This window comes from Ambystoma mexicanum, chromosome 6q (genome assembly GCF_040938575.1).
Source record: "Ambystoma mexicanum isolate Mex_15411 chromosome 6q, UKY_AmexF1_1, whole genome shotgun sequence".
Taxonomy (NCBI): Eukaryota; Metazoa; Chordata; class Amphibia; order Caudata; family Ambystomatidae; genus Ambystoma; species Ambystoma mexicanum.
In genome coordinates this window covers 920,111,288-920,132,189 of record NC_090937.1, presented here as the reverse complement: position 1 = coordinate 920,132,189, position 20,902 = coordinate 920,111,288, and the positions used below count along the sequence as shown (strand labels likewise).

The following is a 20,902-nucleotide window of genomic DNA, read 5'->3' as shown; positions in this document are numbered from 1 at the left end:
GATCCGTGTAAACTGTGATTGGATATCTAAACCAATTGTTCTGTAGGAATCGTTGCATTTGTGTTGCCACATATTGGTTTCTGCTGTATTTTGAGTATTTTTCAATTTTCATTAAATAATACATTTATAAATATCTTATTGATAAACACCAGCCTGGTTCCTAGTCCGTTGTGACACGGGGTGTTTGTGAAGGTTGGGTGCGAGACTGGTTGGAGGCCCACTCAAAAGAATCTGTGGTTTATTAAAAATAAAAAGCGCTTCATTGTACGCCACATTCATTGTCAGGGAAGGAGTCCATGGCTGGAGTGTGCCGTGTTATAAACTGTGACAGTTCACACATGCACACTGCATGGTAACTACCGTGCAGCCATTTAAATAGTTATTTATTTCCAATACTGGATATAATAATGGATATTATTTCACAAAAGAAGAATTCTGCTTTGTTAAAAGTATGTACCAAACTGCAGCATAACATTGTATTATTTGTATTTACTTACTGTGTGCTTGATGTATTTACCTATTCACAAAATTATTTGCACCAAAGGGAACTATCATTTTCAAATACCACACGTGAAGTTTAAATAATCTTTCTGATAGCCTGTTTTGTGTCAGCTCATAGCATTACTAATGGACACTACCTAGTGAGTACGCTTAGGCCCTAATTGGCGTCTGCCAGCTAGCACTATGTAAGCTGGGAGAGAACTAGGTGTCATGTCCCTCCATCCCCCAACCCAAACACAGATGATGCTTCTCCCCCGACACATATCATAACCTAAGTGTGACAGGCACTGTGGTGCAATCGATTGTGGAATGCTATGGAAAAACTGTACCTTCAGCAGAGTGTCTCCTGCGGACCCTGGGAACTTTGTGAGCATCTCGGGCTCAGCGTTCAAGTTTATATGTGTCTCGATCTTTAAACTGTGAAATTAACTCCAATAAATGTGACCTTTCATCCACTATGTATGTGTTTAGGTGTAAACCTGAGACCATTGGTTATGTATTAAATTATCTCAAACTCAAATACCTCAAGCATCGAACTTGTGAGAAAATAGATTTGGTAGATGTGCTGAATTGGAGACCATCAAATGAAATGCTGCCTCTGCCAGTAAGGTCCAAATTAAGAATGTATCCAACTAAGACCTGTGATTTTTCAAGTTATTGATTTGACCACATTGCCTTACACTAAACGCCTTTCATGCCCAATTTTTGATTCTTCATATGGACCCTGCTACAGTACCTCTTCCCCATCCCCTGGCTCCTCACCTCCCCACAGTTCGAAAGTCATTGGTGCACCAGGGTTGTACCAAGATCAGATTGTAAGCTTTTAAAATATCTGCAGGCTTATAAGATAGCCAACCGCCCACCATTTATCATGATCATGAAATTCACAGTGCTTGGATGTTTCCCCTTGCCCACTACCTGCACACATGTATTTGTGGACCAGAGATACCAGCATCCTAGGAATGGTCTTATGGCGAGTGGCTTTTCCAGAGCCTTCGTCATGCAGTTGAAGGATATCAATGAGATCAGAACAGGAATTCTGGTGGAGCTCTACAAGGTGACCTCAGAAAAGGAACGTATTGATGGGATTGTGCGAACAGAATCGTGTTTGGGTAGGGCAGGGTTGTATGGCTCCTCCTATGCACAACTTTAATGTGCACTGATCACACCGCAGAGATTCCACAAACACCCTCTCCCTAGATGCACACCCACAAAAGAAATGCTGCCAGGCCAATGTCACAGTGCACCAGCAGACACTGAGGATTAGGAGTGGCTATGTACTGCAGCTTTACGTCTTGCTTAATAGAGCTTTATCTCTGCAGTTGTGACAGATTCTTAAAGAATGTGATCTGATACCATGGTATGTGTTCTGGGTCTCTGGTAGACAATTCAAAGTGTAGCACCCCCATTCTCCGAAAGATAAAGGGTATCATCTTTGTGAGGGAGTGGGGAGTGGTGTGGATTGGCATATGGGAAGAGGAGTGGAAGCAGGCTGCCAAGTGTGTTATGCAGGGTATTGATGGTTTTCTGGTACGGGAGTTTCTGTGGCAGCTTGTGAAACCACTCTTTCTTGTGCTTAAATATTTTATTGGTAAATACATTGGCATATAACGCTAATTTGAAGCATACAACTATCAATTCAATGAAAATATCATTTAGTATAAGTAAACTGTCCAATACTCATTGATAATGTAATATTGGCCTAATATGCAGAAACAGCAAGATAAATATCAATGCATAATTGAAACATTAATGCAGCATTTCAAGATAAACTAATAGGTTTATACTATAATAAATAAAATAAAAAACAGGACAGACAGGATAAACAGGACAGACAGAAACAGAAGGGAGGGAAAGGGATATTATTAACTTGCTATTACAAATTACAGGCTAGGTACAGTATGTCTAACTACTCAGTGAACGACCCCCATTTCAATTGTTGTTTACTTAGTAGAAATGGGGATGAGGCATTACATTTCTTCATTCTATGAATATTGCAAATAGAGTTCCACCAAATTTTACACTGCAGTTGTTTAAGGTCTTTCCAGTTCGAGGTGATGGTCTGGATAGCTATTGCAATAAAGAGATCAAACAGAAATCCTTAGTATTTACACATTACTGGCATAATGGCTGTGCTTCCTAGATACAGAAATGAAATGCAAAGTTCTTTTCCTAAGTGGAAAATGTATGTTAACACCTTCCACACTGCTTTCCAAAATATTTTAACATGAATACAGTCAAATACTAGATGTCTAAAAGATCCTTTCATACATAAGCAGATCCATCAATGTTCATCCTCCTTTAAATAGGATATATGGAGTTATAAAGGTCCTATTGTGGAAGAAGTATAGAGTATGGAGCACACTTGCCAAAACAATAACTTTAGAAATGTCTTTCAGGATCAAAGGACATGTCAGTTGCAAGTCTATGAAAAAGCAATCTTGTTTCCAATCTAATTGGCTTTTCCAAGGTGCCACATTTTCTGACACAAATATAAGTATTTTGTAAAACATTGAGGCATTAAAATTTTGATTCAGTATACATTGCATCTTGTTATCGTGATAAGTATTTTCACAATGTATTAGCAAATCACAATGAACCACAATCGCATCAACCAACTTTAAGTATAGGGTGCATAAAAGTCCTAGGAATATGGTATATTATTACCATCTCATTAAAAGTAAGAGGTATCCACTTAACAAAGGGTTGTCTTACAAATGTAATGCCACGATAGAGCCTGGAGTTGGTTTCCTTGGTTTTATGAAATATCACATAGTGTTTGTCCTACGTCACGCTCAGCTATGGTTTGTACCCAATGTGATAAACCCGCCAAATTGGCTTCTTTTTGAGAGAGCGATGGTTTCCCCCCACATCCTAGCAGATTGACCATATATCGAAAGATCTAATAGATTTATAACCAGTAGTAGCATCAATACTACCATTACTTAACTTAGAGCGTATCTATTACCATATATCTCTATAACATCCCAATTTGTATCCCCATATATTTGGAAGAATTCACTGATCACAATTAACAGTGAAACCACTCTTTCTTCTGGGATGAGCTAGATCATAGCCTGCCCCGCCCCTCCACCCTGCGCTCTACTCTACCATTGTATGTGAACAGACGGCAAACGGTGGATGGCCACATAAAGGCATCTAAAGTACTCTAGGTTAGTTATGGTCGTGGAGATGTGCTCTGTGCATTTGTAAAAGTGGCAGGTAAACAAACCATTCCCTTGAATTTCAAGGACCAACATTCAGTTCTTCTTGCTGCTCTAGCAGCTTTGTAAGGATCTCTATAGGAGTCAGCCAAAGCAGGCCCAAGGGGTAAGTATGTATGAAGCCCTGAGTGGGTAAGACACTAAAGTAGACATTTCAATTACTCCAGCTCTGCCTTCGACTAGGATCCATACTATAGCATAACCCAAAGATGTGCCCAAACATACATTTGGAAAGCAATGTCAGAGCCTGCCACCATTTGACTCTCCAGTTGTTCTAGACTACAGCTCCCACAGCCTAGCATTCATAATCATTTATGAGGGATCACAGGCATATGAGAAAGGACATAAAGCTTGTAGGCGTTTATTGGTTATTTGGCCACCCATTGAAAACCTATGGCCATGCAAATCCCTAAGGCCATTCCCACTTAGTTACTGTCCCTGCCCGAACAAATGCCCTCCTCATGGGAACACTTGGAGCTCGTTGTAATCCAGACGTACCATCAAACATTGCACTTGAAGTGCCTGACAGTGTTTTTCCAAAGCAGTCTTAGTTAATGACTAAATTGGAGCTATTAATGTGCTACTGGTGTCATAATAATGTCTTAATCACGTCTGCCTTCAGCCACACAATTTTATAAGCACCATGCATGTCCTTCACTGAAGTCTTGTTACAAATGAGTATTGACCAAGCCAACTGGTTTGGCTTGTGTGTAAGTATTAGACATTTTTCAGGCACTGCTATTATCTCCCCTGTACTTTCACCATTTTCCAGCTGCTACCAGCGGTGGCCAGTTAATGTCACTACAGCAGTGCCTGTCAAATGTCTTTCCCATACAAAAGCCCAAACTGTTGGCATTGGCAATCTTGTGGTTTACTTGTGATATTTTAAGAAATGTTCTCATCATATTACTCACATATTACTCACAAATTTGACCGGACGATTTATTAGGGTCTGTGCAGCAGCCCAAAAACTGTCATGGCCTCCCCCACATTAGTGTCTTCCGCTTGCTCCAGATACCAATGTATGACATGCTCCAGGCAGACATGTTTTTTTCACAGCGACAGGCCTTTAAATGGTGTGTCAATGTGAAACGTAAAAAAAAAAAAATTCTATCTCTGGGATAGAAATGCAAGTGTGGCAGCAGTGTTTCACAACACTAGCTTTGCATTAAGAAATTCAAGAGAGGGTCAGAAGTTACCATGCCATGCTTTGTACATCCACCTGCAGTTGTCTGAAACAGGAACATGTATAATGTGTTTAATTTCTGTGCATTTGAACGTGCATCCCATTTGTGAATTTGGGATGTTCCTTGAAATGCCTAGAATCACTTCCTTTTATTCACAGATGCTAACAGGATGAAAAGGGGCATTTTACAGTGTACATTCATTCAAATGCCCATTCTCTTTGTCACAAATGAGGAGAAGCCCTACCGTAACTTATCACTTGTATCAAAAAATATTTGAGAATCTGGTGCAGTGTTTGGGTGTTCCCTTTGTGGCATAATGTTTTGCCCATCGCCCCACTTTGGAACTCTTGCAGGGTATTGTGAAGCCAAATTGACATGCCATCGTAAACATCCTGCGAGCCCTGATGATATACCCACCAGGCTCCTCGAAGAAGTGTATTCTGAAACAAAGACTCGTGGGACAGCGTGCGTGGTTCGCCACTCATACTTGAGGATTATGAAGATCATGCTGCTGAAGTGGCATTATCCGGATAGCACTAGATGAAAGATGTAACGTTTTGAATCAAATCTTACATCTTTTACCTAACATAGAAACAAAGAGAGTAGAGTCGGGCCTCTGGCACCCAAATTTTGCAGCCTCTATTACCTGCGCCCAGTAACATTATTATGCACATGGCAGTAGCTGAGGCAGCGTTTGTTGGCAGAGGGTCAGGCAGCTCCTAATGGGCACTGCAATTGTAAATGATGCAAGATCAGTGACAGCATGTGAAAATCTTTATATCAGGAACATTAACATCTTCCGAAATGTAGTGTGACTGAGCCAGCATGGCACAAGACCTCCAAGTAAGGTAGGGAAAATCGGTTGTTTCTCCTGGAAAATGTTTAAAATAATAATTTTAGAGATATTTTGGTAGAAAAATGGGTTAAAAAGTGATGCAATTTACTGTGGTTATCTCGGGTAATGCTCAATAAAATCTAGTAGATGCCATGTCACCAACAGTACACAGGAGTATTTGACAATATTTTCATGATGCCTAAGTGCACAACAGATAGCAGCATTGCCATTGTAAATCATGTTTATGCAACTGTGTCCAAAATATAGCCCCGCATTGCCAGTGTAATTCATTTCATGAATCTGAGTTCATAATACTTGCCAGCATCCCTAGTGTAAAGCACTTTGATTTTTTTCCCCACAATGTAGACCATTATTGTGAATGTAAATAACTTGTATGAGGCTGCAAGCATACTATAAGCTTGTATGGTCACTGTAAATGACATTCATGAAGCTGTAGCCACACCATATTCCAAAATGTTCAATATTGCAAATTGGATGATTTTTCACAAACCCTATAAGCCAGCATTGTCACCATCAATGATGGCCATGGTGCAGATCCATGCCATAAAACACATGGTCAGTGTGTGCAAACACACACATCATCCACCCCACACCCCACACCCCACAGGACATCTGCAGACTTGAACTCCATCAGTGCAGGTAGGAAAGAACCAGAATGCAGGCATTCTATGAACAGGGCCCCAGGCTCTGGAACCTCCTTCCCTTCAACACCAGACATGCAACCTCACTTTTACATTTGAGAACATAGCTCAAGAACCTCCTTTTCAAGGAATTACTTCTCCCTGATGCCTAGGTCCACACATCATCCACTGTCCACCTAACCTGAGACTGGGTGATCTGCTTGCCCCTGTTCCTACCCAGGCTACTTGTAGATCCCTCATTGCCAATTTGCCCACCCGCCCTCTCTCCCTTATTAGCTCCATGCTCATTTGTATTGATCCTGTGCAATGTGCTTCCCTCACCATGTGCTTCCTCCCTTGACTCGTAAAGTGCTCTGATGGTTCACGAAACTATGTTCACGCCCAGCGATTACTCTAACAACAATAATAATAATAATAACAATGATAATAATAACAGAAATCATGAGCACCTGCCAACATATGACTGTTGGGGCACTCAGTATGAACGCTGGTCATCTTGTTTGCATCTGCTCTGCATATTGAAAATACATTTTTGTGGCTCAGTTTGTAAATAATTCACTGGTTAAGAATAAAATGTTCTCTCACTCAGTATATGACATATTAAATAAGCGAGTAAACCGCCTCCATTCTGTAAACATATCTCCTATGGGGATATATTGCACAGTATTTCCTGGATGATTTGCTTAAAATCAAAGACCGCTTTGGGAATATAAAAAGGGACATAGATTATTATATTGAACAAATAGGACTGTGATAAATATGCACAGCTGGCTTGATTTCCATTTGTCACAATACTCACCCTAACAGTACAATGTCTGCTAAATATAATTTATGTATCCCAATTTGGACATGCTTTTCTTTTGCAATATGGCTTGCAGTGAGCAGAAAACAGCGTCTTCTTTCACTCACTGCATTTGGGGAAAGCAGCTTGTTATTGTGGTGTCGTTTAGGGTCCCCGCTAGTCCTGGGGGCCCTGGGGCACACCGCACAGCAGGGATTGCTGGGGCCCCTAGCATGTCTGTGGTAGTGTAATGCAAGTAGTCACGTAGGGCGCCATTTTGTCACTGTTGGTAGCCTTACTGCATGTGCCTCAATAAGGATAAGGTTTGGGGAGTCATTAGTAGGGCAGTGAAAGAGGCAAAGGCACAACCTGTGGTGTTGATGAGTGGAGGTCCGAAGTAACCAGTTCCTGTGTAACAATTTAATTTGTACGGGCTTGGTAGAGAAACGAGAGCATTTTGTATCCTTAGAGAAATACCCAAGACCTGATAGAGAACAGTAGATTGGGTCTGTTTAGTTGGTAATGTGGGAGAGTGTGATGGAGCTAAAATGGAGTGCTTAGTCATGGTCCATGGTTTGTGATGTTCTAATGGAAAGACCTCTGGTGGTCGTTTGGTGGGGATTTGTGTCTGTGTGTAGTGCAAAGAGGAAGGAGATCCTAGAGGGGGTTGGTTAGTGGGGGGAAATGGGGAGTAGGTCTTACAAGGCAAAACAACGTGTTTCCTGCACTTCCACCTCTGGCCTCTAATAAAGTATGTCCCATTTCACTACCTGACATTTCCAATTGCAATCCTATTCTCTCTTTCTATCTCCCTCTATCGTTCTCTATTTGTCTCTCAGTCTCTGGGCCTCATTACAAATCAGGCGGTCCGGAAATAACGGTGGCGGTAAACCGTTGTTTCCGGACCGCCTGATCCCGACTCCTGCAGGCGGGAGGTGATGTTCCCGCCAGGTTTGACCTGGCGGGTTTAACACCGCCCGCCTGCGTGATGCTGCCGGTGTTTCCATGATCCCCATTCCCATTGAGTCCCATAGGACTCAATGGGAATGGGGATTAACACCATTCCGCCTCCGTGATTCCCCGAAAACCGGGGTTGTAATGCCCCGGTAATTCCGGGAATCACGGAGGCGGAATGGTAATACGAGTCTGGCGGTAACCAGGCGGTTTTACAGCCTCGGTTACCGCCAGACTCGTAATGAGGCCCACTGTCTCAAATAGATGCAGCGTATAACATGTGGAAACCAAAACAAGCATCTGCGAGTGGGCATATGAGGGAAAGGGGCAGTCTCGTTCAGGTGCTCTTCCCATTGGCCTTTGGGGCGTTTTTCAGGCATTCATCAGGTGTTTGGGGAAAAGGCCAGAACCCCTATTTGTTTCTCCCGGAGGTCTTCCCAAGCAGGCCAGGCAAAGGTACCGCAAATGAGCGATTTACATGGCGTCCCTTTACCTTGCACCCTGCTCCTTCCATTTCCATCTTGACCTCCTGTACCAACTAGACCGGAATTCCCCTGGACATTACAATGGATACCTTCCTAATTCTCTAACACAGTGACAGTTGCAAAAGTGCCTCTGTTCATTTAGTGACGCTCATGTGCACCTAAGTGTGTGGGATTAGTCTACGGCGGGCTTACCCGTGTGTACTGAGCAATGTGTACAGATCTGTCACACTGTTCCAGCTTTATCCCCAAGCACTAAGTGTGAATGCAGCTTCTGCTCCTTTTCAGAGCACACAACTGTACATTTTTACTTTTGGCATTAGGGTGTACTCAAGCACCATCTTGAAGCATAACGTATTGTATTGGAGAACCGATAGAAGGATGATAGATGTGAGGTAGACACACAGCTTTTGGATGTTGTTGCCCATGGCCATGCTACTCCCTGCGGTTCTTTTCAGACACTACCTGCCTCTCCCCACCCAAAACACACCCTTCTGATATCTCGTTGAGCAAGTGCCATCATGCAGAACAAATCAAACTTGGTAGTGTAAAGGCATGGGTCATTTCTAATTTAGAAATGAGACTTTCAGCAATTTTAGAAGATTGTTTAGAGTAAACAAACTTCTGAGAATTAATTACTTAATTTCAATTGTAAATGAACTGCTGGTGTAATAATAATGCCTCAAGCAAGTAAGCCTTCTGGCACTTGATATGTAGGCCCTGAAGACCTGTTAAAAATGCATTGGAAAGTCCAACAGTCCTGGCTTGTTTGTAAGTATTAGCTATTAGCATTTGGTGCTATTATTATGGGCTATCATATGTCATCTTTTGCACAGATTGTACCTTTTTTACAGTGCCTGGCAAATGCTGATCCCATGCCTACACAAATGTCGAAATTGTTAGCTTGACCAATGCTTTTTAGTTTCTGCTATTAGGTGCTGCTTTAATGACACTTATAAGCTGAAACTATTGCATTAGAGTAAAGATATGGGGCCTCATTACACGGTAGGTGGTAAGGGTTTACCGGTACCGGTAAGGGCACCGGTACCGGTAAACCCTTACCACCTTACTACGAGGTCCCTTTGCGGGACCCGACCTTAACGGCTGGTGTAGACCAGCCGTTAAGGTTGGGACTCGCAAAGGGACCTTGGTGCTAATTACGGTACCGCAATTTGCGGTACTGTAATTAGCTCCTTCCCCATTCACATTGAGCCCTATGGGGCAAAAATGAGAATGGGGAAGGGCCATGGAGAAAGGGGGAATTACCGCCCCGCCAACCTTGGAATGGTGTGGTAATTCCCCTTTCCTCCATGGTGGTACCGGTATGGTACCGGCGGCAACCATGGTGCTAATAGCACCATGGTTTACCGTATTCCGTGTAATGAGGCCCATGGGGAAATTGGCATATGAGGATAGACACAAAGCTTGTAGTTGTTGCTTGGTTCTTTGACCACCCATTGACTGTCCATGGCCATGCTAAGCCCTATCCCCATTCCCACTCAGTTCCTGCCCCTCCTGCCCAAAACTCCTCCTTGTGGGACATATTTGAGCTCTCTTTAATCAAGCCTTTCTATCAAAGTTTGCATTCAAAGCGTCTGTCTGCTAGTGATTTCTCTGAGAGTTAATGACGTAATTCGAGTTGTAACTGTGCAATTGGTGTAATAAAAAATGTCTTAACCAGGTCTGGCTTCAGATACTTGATTTATAAGCACTACAGATGTCCTTCCCTGAAGTTCTGTTAAAAACAAGCATTGACAAAGCCAACAGTTTTGTCTTGTGTATAAATAATAGGCATTTGTCAAGCATTGCTATTAGAGTCCCAAGTACACCATTTTGCACCTGCTACAATAGCCAGATAATACCACTAAGGCAGCGCCTGGAAAGTGCCTCTCCCATGCCTACACAAAAGTCAAAACTGTTGGCATTGTGGTCTGCCGGACATATTGCTGTATACCTGCGCAGGAATGTGGAAAGAGGTTTTTGTTCAGGCGAGCTGCAACTAACATTGGTTTCCATTTTTATTTCTACAGGTCCTCCGGTAAATGTGACCTGCAACATATTTGTAAACAGCTTTGGCTCTATCGCGGAGACTACTATGGTAATAATCGGCTTGCTACCATTTGACATGTATATCGTGTTTGCATTCATGTTGTGTTATTGGAGTCCCGGACAGATGTCACCTTGAGAATGGCCCACTCATGTCTGATTCTCACCCAAGTCTTTGACCTCGTTCTCTATAACAGATGGATTAGCCTCTCCCCCTCTGCCCCCTCCCCCCAGAGAATGGGAAGAGAGAGAACACTGCAACACGGCATTGTCTTGACAGCCAGAGCATTAAAGGAATTGAGTGCGATGAATTAAATTGTGTGTGTCCATGATGGAATGGCGTGCGTGCCTCATCAAATCTCCAAACACGCCTCATACCGGTATCCAGTCAATGCGCACTGCAATATAGGGCCGGGGGCTATGAAAGGGTTAGGCCCCACTGCGACAGTCACAAGGTCGAACCTTCAAAGCTGACGCATGCGAATTAATTTATCAGTCAGTGTACAGTTTCATGAGGGCAGGTCAAAAGTGACCATGGAGAAGAAATTATGCGGGTAAATGTAATTTGTGTTAAATAGTTATTGAATGTGTACAGATTTGCTTGGCCCTGTCACGTGAGTCCACTGGATAATTTTGCAAACTACCATTCGTGCATTTATATATTTTTGTATTTATTGCATATGCCCCTGTACCTGTGAACATAACGGTCAGCCACACCACTCTCTGCAGTCATCAAAGGCATTGCTTGTGTTTTAAATAGGATCAGCGAACGAACGTCATGGCAGCCGCCGTGTTTGCATTCTTGAGAACGCTTGCTCCGTGGCAGCGCTTGCCTAATATCTTTCTAAAGAACGTACATCACGTAATATATAGCTTTCTGGAACAGGCAGTACATTTACCAAAATATCCCCGTAGCATGCTCCTCTCCGTCGTTATGGTTATTCAGCATTGCTATTCCATGCCGACAGGGGAGTTGCTAGGTCTGGAAAAGAACCGGGGCTAAGCTAATGTCGGAACTGTTGGGACTGGGGGCTAGCTAGTCTTTTGGCTGTAGCTCCTGAGATTCTATCGGGGCTACAACCAAAAGATCAGGGGCTATAGCCCCCTTAGCCCCCCCTAGCAACGCCCCTGCATGCCGATGAAGCAAACGCCAGGCCCTCGGGTGCCGCAGCTCTGTACTGGCTCGCGAGGACAGCTCGCGAGCAACACGTTTGTCGGGGAATGGAACTAATGCATAGCAACACAAGTTCAATTCCCAGGCTCATGCTTAGAAACTGGTTCCCGGTATTAAGCAGAGTTGTAACAAAAGATCAATTATGATTATGCGGAAGACCAAATAGCTGGGGAATCGTGAAAGGCAAAATTGCACCACTAAATGTGATCTTGAGTGTGCTTTTTTTTTAATGGGGGCAGGCTAGTAAATGGACCTGAACTAGACGGAGCTGCGCTCAGATGCCGTTTTGTCCGTAGTGCCAAACCTATGGGTGTAAACTATTTCAGAAGTTCTCAGGACCTGCCAGCAGGGCTTTAAGTGGGCCGGGGCCTGCCGGGGCTGGGACCCGGCAGGCTCCGAAATTTCGTTTTGAGGCGGGGCCCTGCCGGGGCCCAGTAATCTCCCCTGGCAGCCCCGGCCACTACACGAAATGGCATTTTTTTTCTACAGCCTGAAACGCTCGCTCGTTTGCGAGAGCTTCAGGCTACAGAAAAAAATGCCTTTCAGCCATAATGTTGGCGCCGCACCTGCGAGGCATCCCTTTAATCAAGAGATTCCCGTCGGCCGGCGCCACCATTATGGAAAAAACGTGAGGCCGCTGAAAGCAGAGGCCTTGCTTTCTAAATACTGGAGCTGCCGCGCATTCGCGGGAGTTTCAGTATTTAGGAAAAAGGCCTCTGCTTCTAGTGGCCTCACCCTTTCAGCCTTAATGGTGGTGCTGCCCCTCCCCAACTGGCGAGGGGCAGCACCACCATTAAGGCTGAATAGGCAGGCACTGTCCCCTGCCAGGCAAGCCTACACAAAATAAATGTAGAGATGAGCACCCTCTCCCCCAGAGGGGAGAGGGTGCTCATCTCTACGAAAGGCTGCCTGGCAGGGGTGGCCCATTGAGCCCGGGCTCGTCAAGGGGGCGTGGCCTAACGGGCCATCAAGCCCCCCGCTGTTAGGCCACGCCCCCTCGATGAGCCCCGGCTCGATTTGTAGTGCCACTTAAGGCACTGCCTGCCAGGTATGTCATTTGGGGGCGGCCAGTCATGTGGCTCTTTGTTTCTGAAGTTGTTGGATTTTTTGTTCAGGCCTCTTAAAAAAACAGAGTTTTCCACAAGTGAAACACTTTGAGCAGTGACCCTAAATAAGAAAGAATAGGAAGAACAAATAATTTGTCTTTCAAGAATTCTATACAATAATTTTCTAGACTCATTAAAGGTTTATTTTAGGCACACTTCAGGGGCTGAGTTCTTAAACACAGAATGCAGACAAAATCGTCCAACACGCATTTAGAATAAGCGCAATTGTTAGACTATGTATTTTGCTTTTCACAGTTATAGCATTTTTTTATGCCATTTACTCTGTTACGATCATCACAAGCCATTCCATCTCGGTGTCCCGAGTCACTTGACAAAATCCTTGTGCCTAAAAGCGTTTGTACAGTGTAGAAATGTTTGACCATAGCACATAAAGTGGCCCTCCAGTTCATTGTACCACAATTAATGTTTTGTTGTAATGTGTCTATCTTTCCTCTCCCCCGTGGCATGCTGTTTAAGGATGTTTGTTTGCATTTATAAAATAATGAGTTCCCAGAGTATGGGGAGCCCTGTGAGTGAGCTGCTTTCCCTGTGCTACTCTAAATACTTTAATACACAGTTATGAACCCTCCAAATTATATGAATGTTGCCAACCTCTGAAGCCTGTAAAGTAGATCCAAGCAAGCTTGACATGTGCCCAACTTTGTACCAGACTTGCAGATTAATTGGCCTGCTGTTAAATCTCAGTTACCAGTTTAATAGTATCCACTACAGAGTGTAACATGCTTTCTGATTTTGAGAACATTCAGACATATAATTGCACATTCTACTATAGCCAGTAAGATAACTGTAGCCGGTAAGATAGCTCAGAGGGTTGAGCGGTCGTTGCTGCAATCTAGGTGTGATTTGCAGGTTGCAGGTTTGAATTCCAGCAAGTCCAACTCAGCCTTTCATCCTTCTGAGGTTGATAAATGAGTACCAACACAGGTTGGGTGATATTGGGTGTATATTTTTCTATATAAAGCGCTTAAGTGTAAATGCTATATAATAACACATCATTATTATTTGGCCTTGAACGTCTGCTTGCATTCACAGTAATTTGGTAATATGGGCCTATATACACTGCTATTAATGCTATATTAGGTGATCCATTCTTGTTAGAAATGTATATCACATTACAGTGATATCATAACCATATTGTCCATAGTAACAATGCAATGTCATGCCACTTCTGTTTTTTTCAAGGGGGTGAAAGGCTGTGCTCCATCGCATCTCGTGATGTTATTTCAGGGTGGGGTCAATGTCATCAGAGGTCAAGGGTCATGTGATATCACTTCTGCTAGCCTTGGCATTTTGGTGAAATGACATCCCTGGGACCTGCTCTCCGAGCCCGCTCTGGAGCTCTCAACACATGCTTTAGAAGACTCAGAAGGCGGAATGCATACCCTATGTGCTCTGTGCAGAAACAGCCACGGCGTAACATTTCGTACACAGGATATCCAAATGGCTCTTGCAATTTACAGGTATTTTTCTGTTAGGGGGAGTGTTCAGTCAAATGAAAAGAGCCTCAAGCCCGCTTTGCATTACTTGATCAGAAAGGTCTAATGCTGGACCACTCACTATCAGGCATATTTCAATTGTGGTGCTTCTTATGTTCCCATAATGCTCTTTCCTTTTATGCAAATCGGATACAGGATTGGGAATCTTTAAGAGATAGGGTGCTGCTTCTCTAATTGCCCCCTCACCTAACTTTCCTCCTCCCTCCCCAGCACGAAGGGGGGGTTATTCCCAGGGTACCGTTTTCCCATTTCCAGCACCGAATTGGTATCACCGTAAAGAATATGGCGTATTTAAGCATGCTGATTGAAATGGTGTCAAACCCATGGTGTTATAACCAATCCTATGAAGCAAGTGTGCCGGGTGTAAACAGTAATGCTGCTTTTTCCAAACCAGGTTCCGATATTCCTTGGGCGGTGTGTTGCTGCTTATCTTCACACAGTTGTGCAAAGAAATGAGATCATTGGCCACCAACATCAGAGTTTGGTTTGCATCGTTTAGGCAGCTCTGTGTGCTGATAGGCCGGTTCACGGATATGCGCAAACTCGCCGCCCTGGCCAGACTCAGCCATGCATTCTTAAGAGGCCAGTCACACTCACGTGTGAACCTAATTACTGATTGGGATCGTTACCGGGGAAACCAAACTTGGCTAAGGATTCATGGTGCATGTCCATCACAACTATGCTCAATGCAACCATCACAGTGTGTTACACTTTTAACGTGATGCTGAGAGCCTTTGAAACGTATTCAAGCAGCCTCAGACCTCACTCACTAGAGGGTCTGGTTAGAAAATCCAGCCATACGTGCCCTCCCTGATAGTTAAGACTGAGGCACTTCCTGTCCCCTTCACCCATTTAATCGTGTCCCATTAAAAAAGTTCCCAAGGCTTTTGTTGAGTACTTACCCACCTCCTCCTGCAGACCCTCAATATTGCAGCCCGCAGACATGTTTCTAGGGTGATTGTCTTTACCCTGTTTTCTCTCCTTGACCTTGCTTGGGCTTTGGCCTTTGAGGGTGTCAACAACCTGACTACGCTCCTGTTCTTGCGCTAAAGTGTCTCCTCTCTGCCCTTCCCCTTCCCCTTGTCTGCCAATGTTCTCCTCGCACCCCTTCCTGCTGCCACAAAACACTTCTCTCTGCGCGTGGTGTAATATAACACACCTAAATTAGACATAAACATAATTTAAAATACTTCTTAGATGCCCTCCCGCTGACCATGTATTCCTGGACTGTAGTATGGAATGGTACATGCTTTTGTGCCTGAAAAGGGGACAGTTAGGTACCCTCTCTGACTCAAAACTATTCTTGAACTAGATTAGGTACTTAAAACCACAGCACTAAACAGTTGTGAGAAGAGCCACTTAGTTGTTGCCTCATGTTTGAAAATGATACAGTGTGCTGTTTCTACACTTTTGCCGAGAATATTTGAGAATAGGGATGGGGCTGGGGGTGTATTTAGGTCTTTTTTAGTACAATATAATGCACGATCCCGAATTGCAATACTATAACGATTGTTTAAGAGACATGGCCGGATTTCCAATGGGATTGTGGCATTATAAAACGCTTCTGTGAATCTGGCCCTGATAGTGTTTTCTGTGTGTGCGGCAATGAGACGTCATTAGGCGCTGATGGCAACTGCAATGAACATGAGAGCCTGGAGTGCGATCACCATGAATTGTGGTAAAAGGTGTGGTAAAAGGTGCATTATTGATTCCTACTACATTACGTCATGGTCATACACTTTGCACCCGTGACTGGAGATTTGCACCAGGGCACACATTCAGATGGTGTAAATATGTATTGCAGCAATGCATTTTTTACACCCCTGCAAGTTTTCTTCCACTAAAAATGCAGTGTCAAATTGCAGTGCATTAGTATACATGTATGTTTCTTTGGCCTACATATGTGTACAAATTGCCATGTATGCCACATAATTGGCACTTCATTTACTTTTCTCCTAAAACATTTGTATTACAGGCTTCTATCATCAATCATACCGATTGTGCGATTTAGCATAGAGGCGCAGAAGCGGTGCATTAATGTCCGGTTTTCAACGAATCCTGCGCTTTCGGTTTAGTGGTTAGAATGCAGTGAATGCTGAACGTGCTCCCACCCACCACCCCTCGTTCAGCAGACTTTGCGGTCGAGGGAGCAGGGAGTAAACACTCCCAACCATCCATCTGTTTTGCTTGCCGCTTGGGTAATTTAATCCAGCCAAATCCCACAGCAGAACCTGTTTCCATTTTTCTAATCTGCCCGTCGCATCTCGATCCATGGCACAGAGACATGGGCACGTGGATTCAGCCAGGCCTGTGCAAGAGAGCCAAGCAAACACACCCTTGCAAAATAGGTAAGCAGTAACGCTTCCAAAATCGAGGATTTGTCACAGTGCTTAAATTTTGCACGAGGCTTCTTGCGAAAGGCAAGAAATAACCGCCCATCGAAGTATGGAACATTTGTTGTGCTTCGAACCTGTGCTGAAAAACATAAAAGATGTTGCAGTGTGCTTGAATGACAATATTGGAAGTATTAGAAATTAGTTAAACAATTGGAGTTAATTCATGAACCAGTGCATCTGCATAATGTGATGTGTACAATTGTGGGCGGGACAAAAACTGATATGCAAATGAATATTCCTCCTTTGTGAAAAGTACAGTGAGCAAAAAGCGATAGCTGCAGACGCTCAAAGTGGGAAAAAACCACAAAGCAGGTTTTCATTCCGTATTCTTTCTAGAGAAGGGTGCCTGCTACCTTTTTTAGATTTTTGCAAGGAACTTGGGGTTGTTCACCCTAAATTACCTGGGTGAACACAGGCGTGGGCCCATTGCTCGCTGTACTCAGAGAGTCACAGCTCCACCTCACTGATGAGGCCTAAAATGGCTGCAACACGTGTCTGGGGTTGCTGTTGGTACTCTTGTTCAAAGGAGGTTTGCTTCGCATTTTGGTGCTGGAATGCCCTTGTGGGCGGGACAAAAAGTGATATGCACATGGTTATTCCTCCTTTGTGAAAAGTACAGTGAGCAAAAAATGGTGGCTGCAGACTCTCAAAGTGGGCAAAAACAACTGTATGTGTAATCATGCCATGTTCTTTCTGGGGAGGGCGCCTGCTACCTTTTTTGTATGTGTACAATGGTCATTGCACTGTGTGACTGCTCCAATCAAGCGACTGTTTCGCTCATAGTCAAAGGGTACTTGCATAGTGTTGGAGAGTTGGGTTGTGAGTTCAAGTGATGTGCTCCCTGGTCCGCCTTGCATGTCTATATACATGGTGTACATGCAATACTTATATAAGCAAAGGGTCCCGTTGCAGCAACCAGGCGAAGGGAAAGAAAGCGATTGATGACGTCAGCAGGACACAGCCATTCCACTCATGTACAAAATGGGAGCATAATCAAGTCAAGTTTTATTAAGAGCCGGGTTGGAAAGCGTGTTTTCCGTTTCCACACTTAACATAACATTGAAAATTAAAACAGTCTAGACACGCTCATGCTGAGCATATATATGCATGACCATTCTTGGGTTTTTGGAACTGCACCATGTCAGACCAGTGGTAAGGGACTCCAGTGTCAGGGAGAGCACATCATGCTGTAAACAAAATCTCTTTGAATAAAAGTGCTAACGTTGCAGGGCGTCCTGCACGCAGCAGTTTGAGAAAAAAACATACGCATGCAAAGTGTGTAATATTTTCAAGGCCCTAAAACCCAAGCTGACAAAGCGTGAGATGAGAATTTCAAGTATCAGAAAATATCCTGCAACATTTGTTAAAACGGGGAATTGACTTCTCAGAGGAGAAAGAACGGCAGTCATAGGGAAAAGAAAACACACTTGCAATCTACTGCTGTGTGTGTTTATGTTCTTAAACATAAATACAGTGTCAGGATTAGGTAACCTACCATTGTTGAGAGTATGGACTGTTGATAGGGGTTTGATAAACCAATGCAATATGAACTGTGGTGTTTTATGAAAATAGGCAAAGTAAAAGTTGAAATTTTGACTGAAACCAACTTTAAATGGAGCAAGCACTGAATTCTGATTTAAAGGAATACGTTCAGCTCACTAAGATCCCAACACCCCAGTATACAGGATGGGAAGACAGATACGTTTCCTTCCCAAGCTAATAAACCCTTTAAAGGTGGAAACTGCATATATACGGCTCCACCTTCAAACAGGCAAAGCAGAATTCACCGTACAGTTTAAGTGTTGAGTTGTATTACTTGTCCTGTGCATATGCTAGGGGTGACATAAAAAAAAAAATCAAACTCAGTTAAATCTGTGGTCCTGCTCAGTCAAATCTATTAACATCATCTTGAAGGAATGTAACACTTTACAGGACTACAGGTCTGGAAACGTCTCAAGAGGAGAGAAGTAATCCTGAGGAGAGAGATCCTAAAAAGGAGATTGGATTAAATCCTGGCCCTGTTCTTTGTTACTACTGAAGGACAGGAACATATACATGGGTTGTGCATCCCGAGAAGTTAGGGAACATTTCAGAAGTGTATGTGTTTCTGGAAAATATATATTTGATAGATTAGGTCCCATGATGTGTGTATAGTGAGATTCACATGACCCTTTTCTCTGGCGCTGTCTAGCACAGAAGAACTATTATCCGGGAACAAAAAGGTCATTTTACTGTTTCCATACCTAGAAAAAGAAGATAACTGTAAGCAATCCCTTGGTATGCCATCAAGCAGAATATTGTTATTAACACAGGGTTGTTCAAAATAAACAGTAGAGGGTGATTATTCGCTGTCCATTTCTTTCCACTGTACAAGGTGTCCATTGAAAGGGAGAAAGGTACATTTTCCATGTTAATTCAATAGCAAAATCACTGAAGGTTTATTTGCCAATATACTGCTGTGAATACATTTTATTTTCTATGAGCCATTCGCATATCCATAGGTCCAGTAGTTTGTTCCAATTGAGTCTAAAAGGATGTTGAAATTGTGACATATTTATCAAGTATGGTGATGGTATTTTGAAAAAAGGGGAAGCAGCGAGAAGTGGATAGGCCGGGATATTTGAACTAATTGGTGGTTTTCACAAATGAAAGATTCCTCCTGGACTCTTATGAATCCAATCCATGGTTCCTGCACGCTCGGGTTGAATTAAATGCCTAGATACCTATGCGTGTTATTAAGGTCTCTATTTCCACAACTGTAGCATTGAAAACTGAAGTGACTATTGTGTTGATTATTTCTCATCACTGGATTGTGAAACAATTTGCTTATCTTTAAATTGATTCCAGTATTTTTGTTTTGTTATTAAATAGACCTTCTGTGCAACCCTTTGTGTTTCTTGTCCCAAAAGGGGAGGGAAGCTGTAAGGAATAAATTGTATAAAATTGGGGTTTGCAGAAAAGAACTTTAGTAAATAAAGGTGAATTATGCGTACCTGGTTTGGGGTGCGTAGAAAATTCCCCTGAACTAGATAGTACCCAGTTAAAACATCCTACACCACTCCCCTCTTGCTTGGTATACACCATTTGATGAGTTTTGTGTTTGGAGACAATGTGGAAGACATTGAATATATTGGTTTCATAAGTCTCCCCAGACACCAGCTGTGACTACATGCCAGTGTTCTTTCATGGACAATTTGGAACATTCTTCTGTTACATGTCCCCTTTAATATTAAGTATCAGTCCAGCAAAGCATATTTTAATATAAACGTCATCTAGTTTTGTGTCTTTTGAGTCAGTGGCTGATGGTATGTCAATTATGCAGTAGAGATTTTCTCACACTCAACTAACATTGTTTGATTGATTATGCTGTGAAACAGAAACACCCCACACAGTATTGTGTGTGGTTGTTTTTCTTAATTTCTAGAACATATTTCTCTGAATCACTGTGAAACTTACATTGCAAAATATTACTTCTTACAGGCATGAACGTTCATAATTGGTAACAAACGCCTTTGAAGGGAGTGTGAAAAGATTTGTGCCTCCACTCGGCAACACAGTTACACAATGCAATAAGGGCATCCCCGATTCTTGACATTATAAATGCAAGTTTTACAAATCACAGGGGGAATTGAGAGGGTGAGAATAAAAATATATCAGTCTCAATCTTTGCTATAATAAACCTCTCCCTATTCAAGTGGTAGATTCTATGCCTAGGTGTTGTCGCATTTCCACCTTTCTAAGAGACCCTGCTATTGGACAACATCCACTAAAAGTCCACTGCCCACTTCCCAAAAATTACAATAAAAGACTGGCCCACTGGCTGTGGCCTTTAGCCTTGTTCCATGCCACATTGGACCAATAGGGTGAAATACTATGACCCACTCACAATGGCATTTGACCGTGACCGCTGACCACTTTGCACCAATTACAGCACTGGCCAAGGCCTGCAGCTGTGTCCCCTTTCCCTTTTAGTATAAACAACCAGGTCCCACTGGCCACTGTTTCCACTTTTTTGTTCCTTCCTCATTCATTCTCAA

At 43.1% G+C, this 20,902-nt stretch overlaps 1 protein-coding gene across 1 annotated transcript in view; it reads left to right on the top strand.

Moving 5' to 3' along the window:
* The window catches only part of GLRA3 (glycine receptor alpha 3), a 1,169,276-nt gene that overhangs the window by 277,522 nt on the left and 870,852 nt on the right, over window positions 1–20,902 (top strand). Inside the window, exon 3 of the mRNA XM_069631437.1 lies at window positions 10,657–10,724. Coding sequence (XP_069487538.1) covers window positions 10,657–10,724 — 68 coding nt within the window. The remainder of the gene's footprint in view (window positions 1–10,656; window positions 10,725–20,902) is intronic.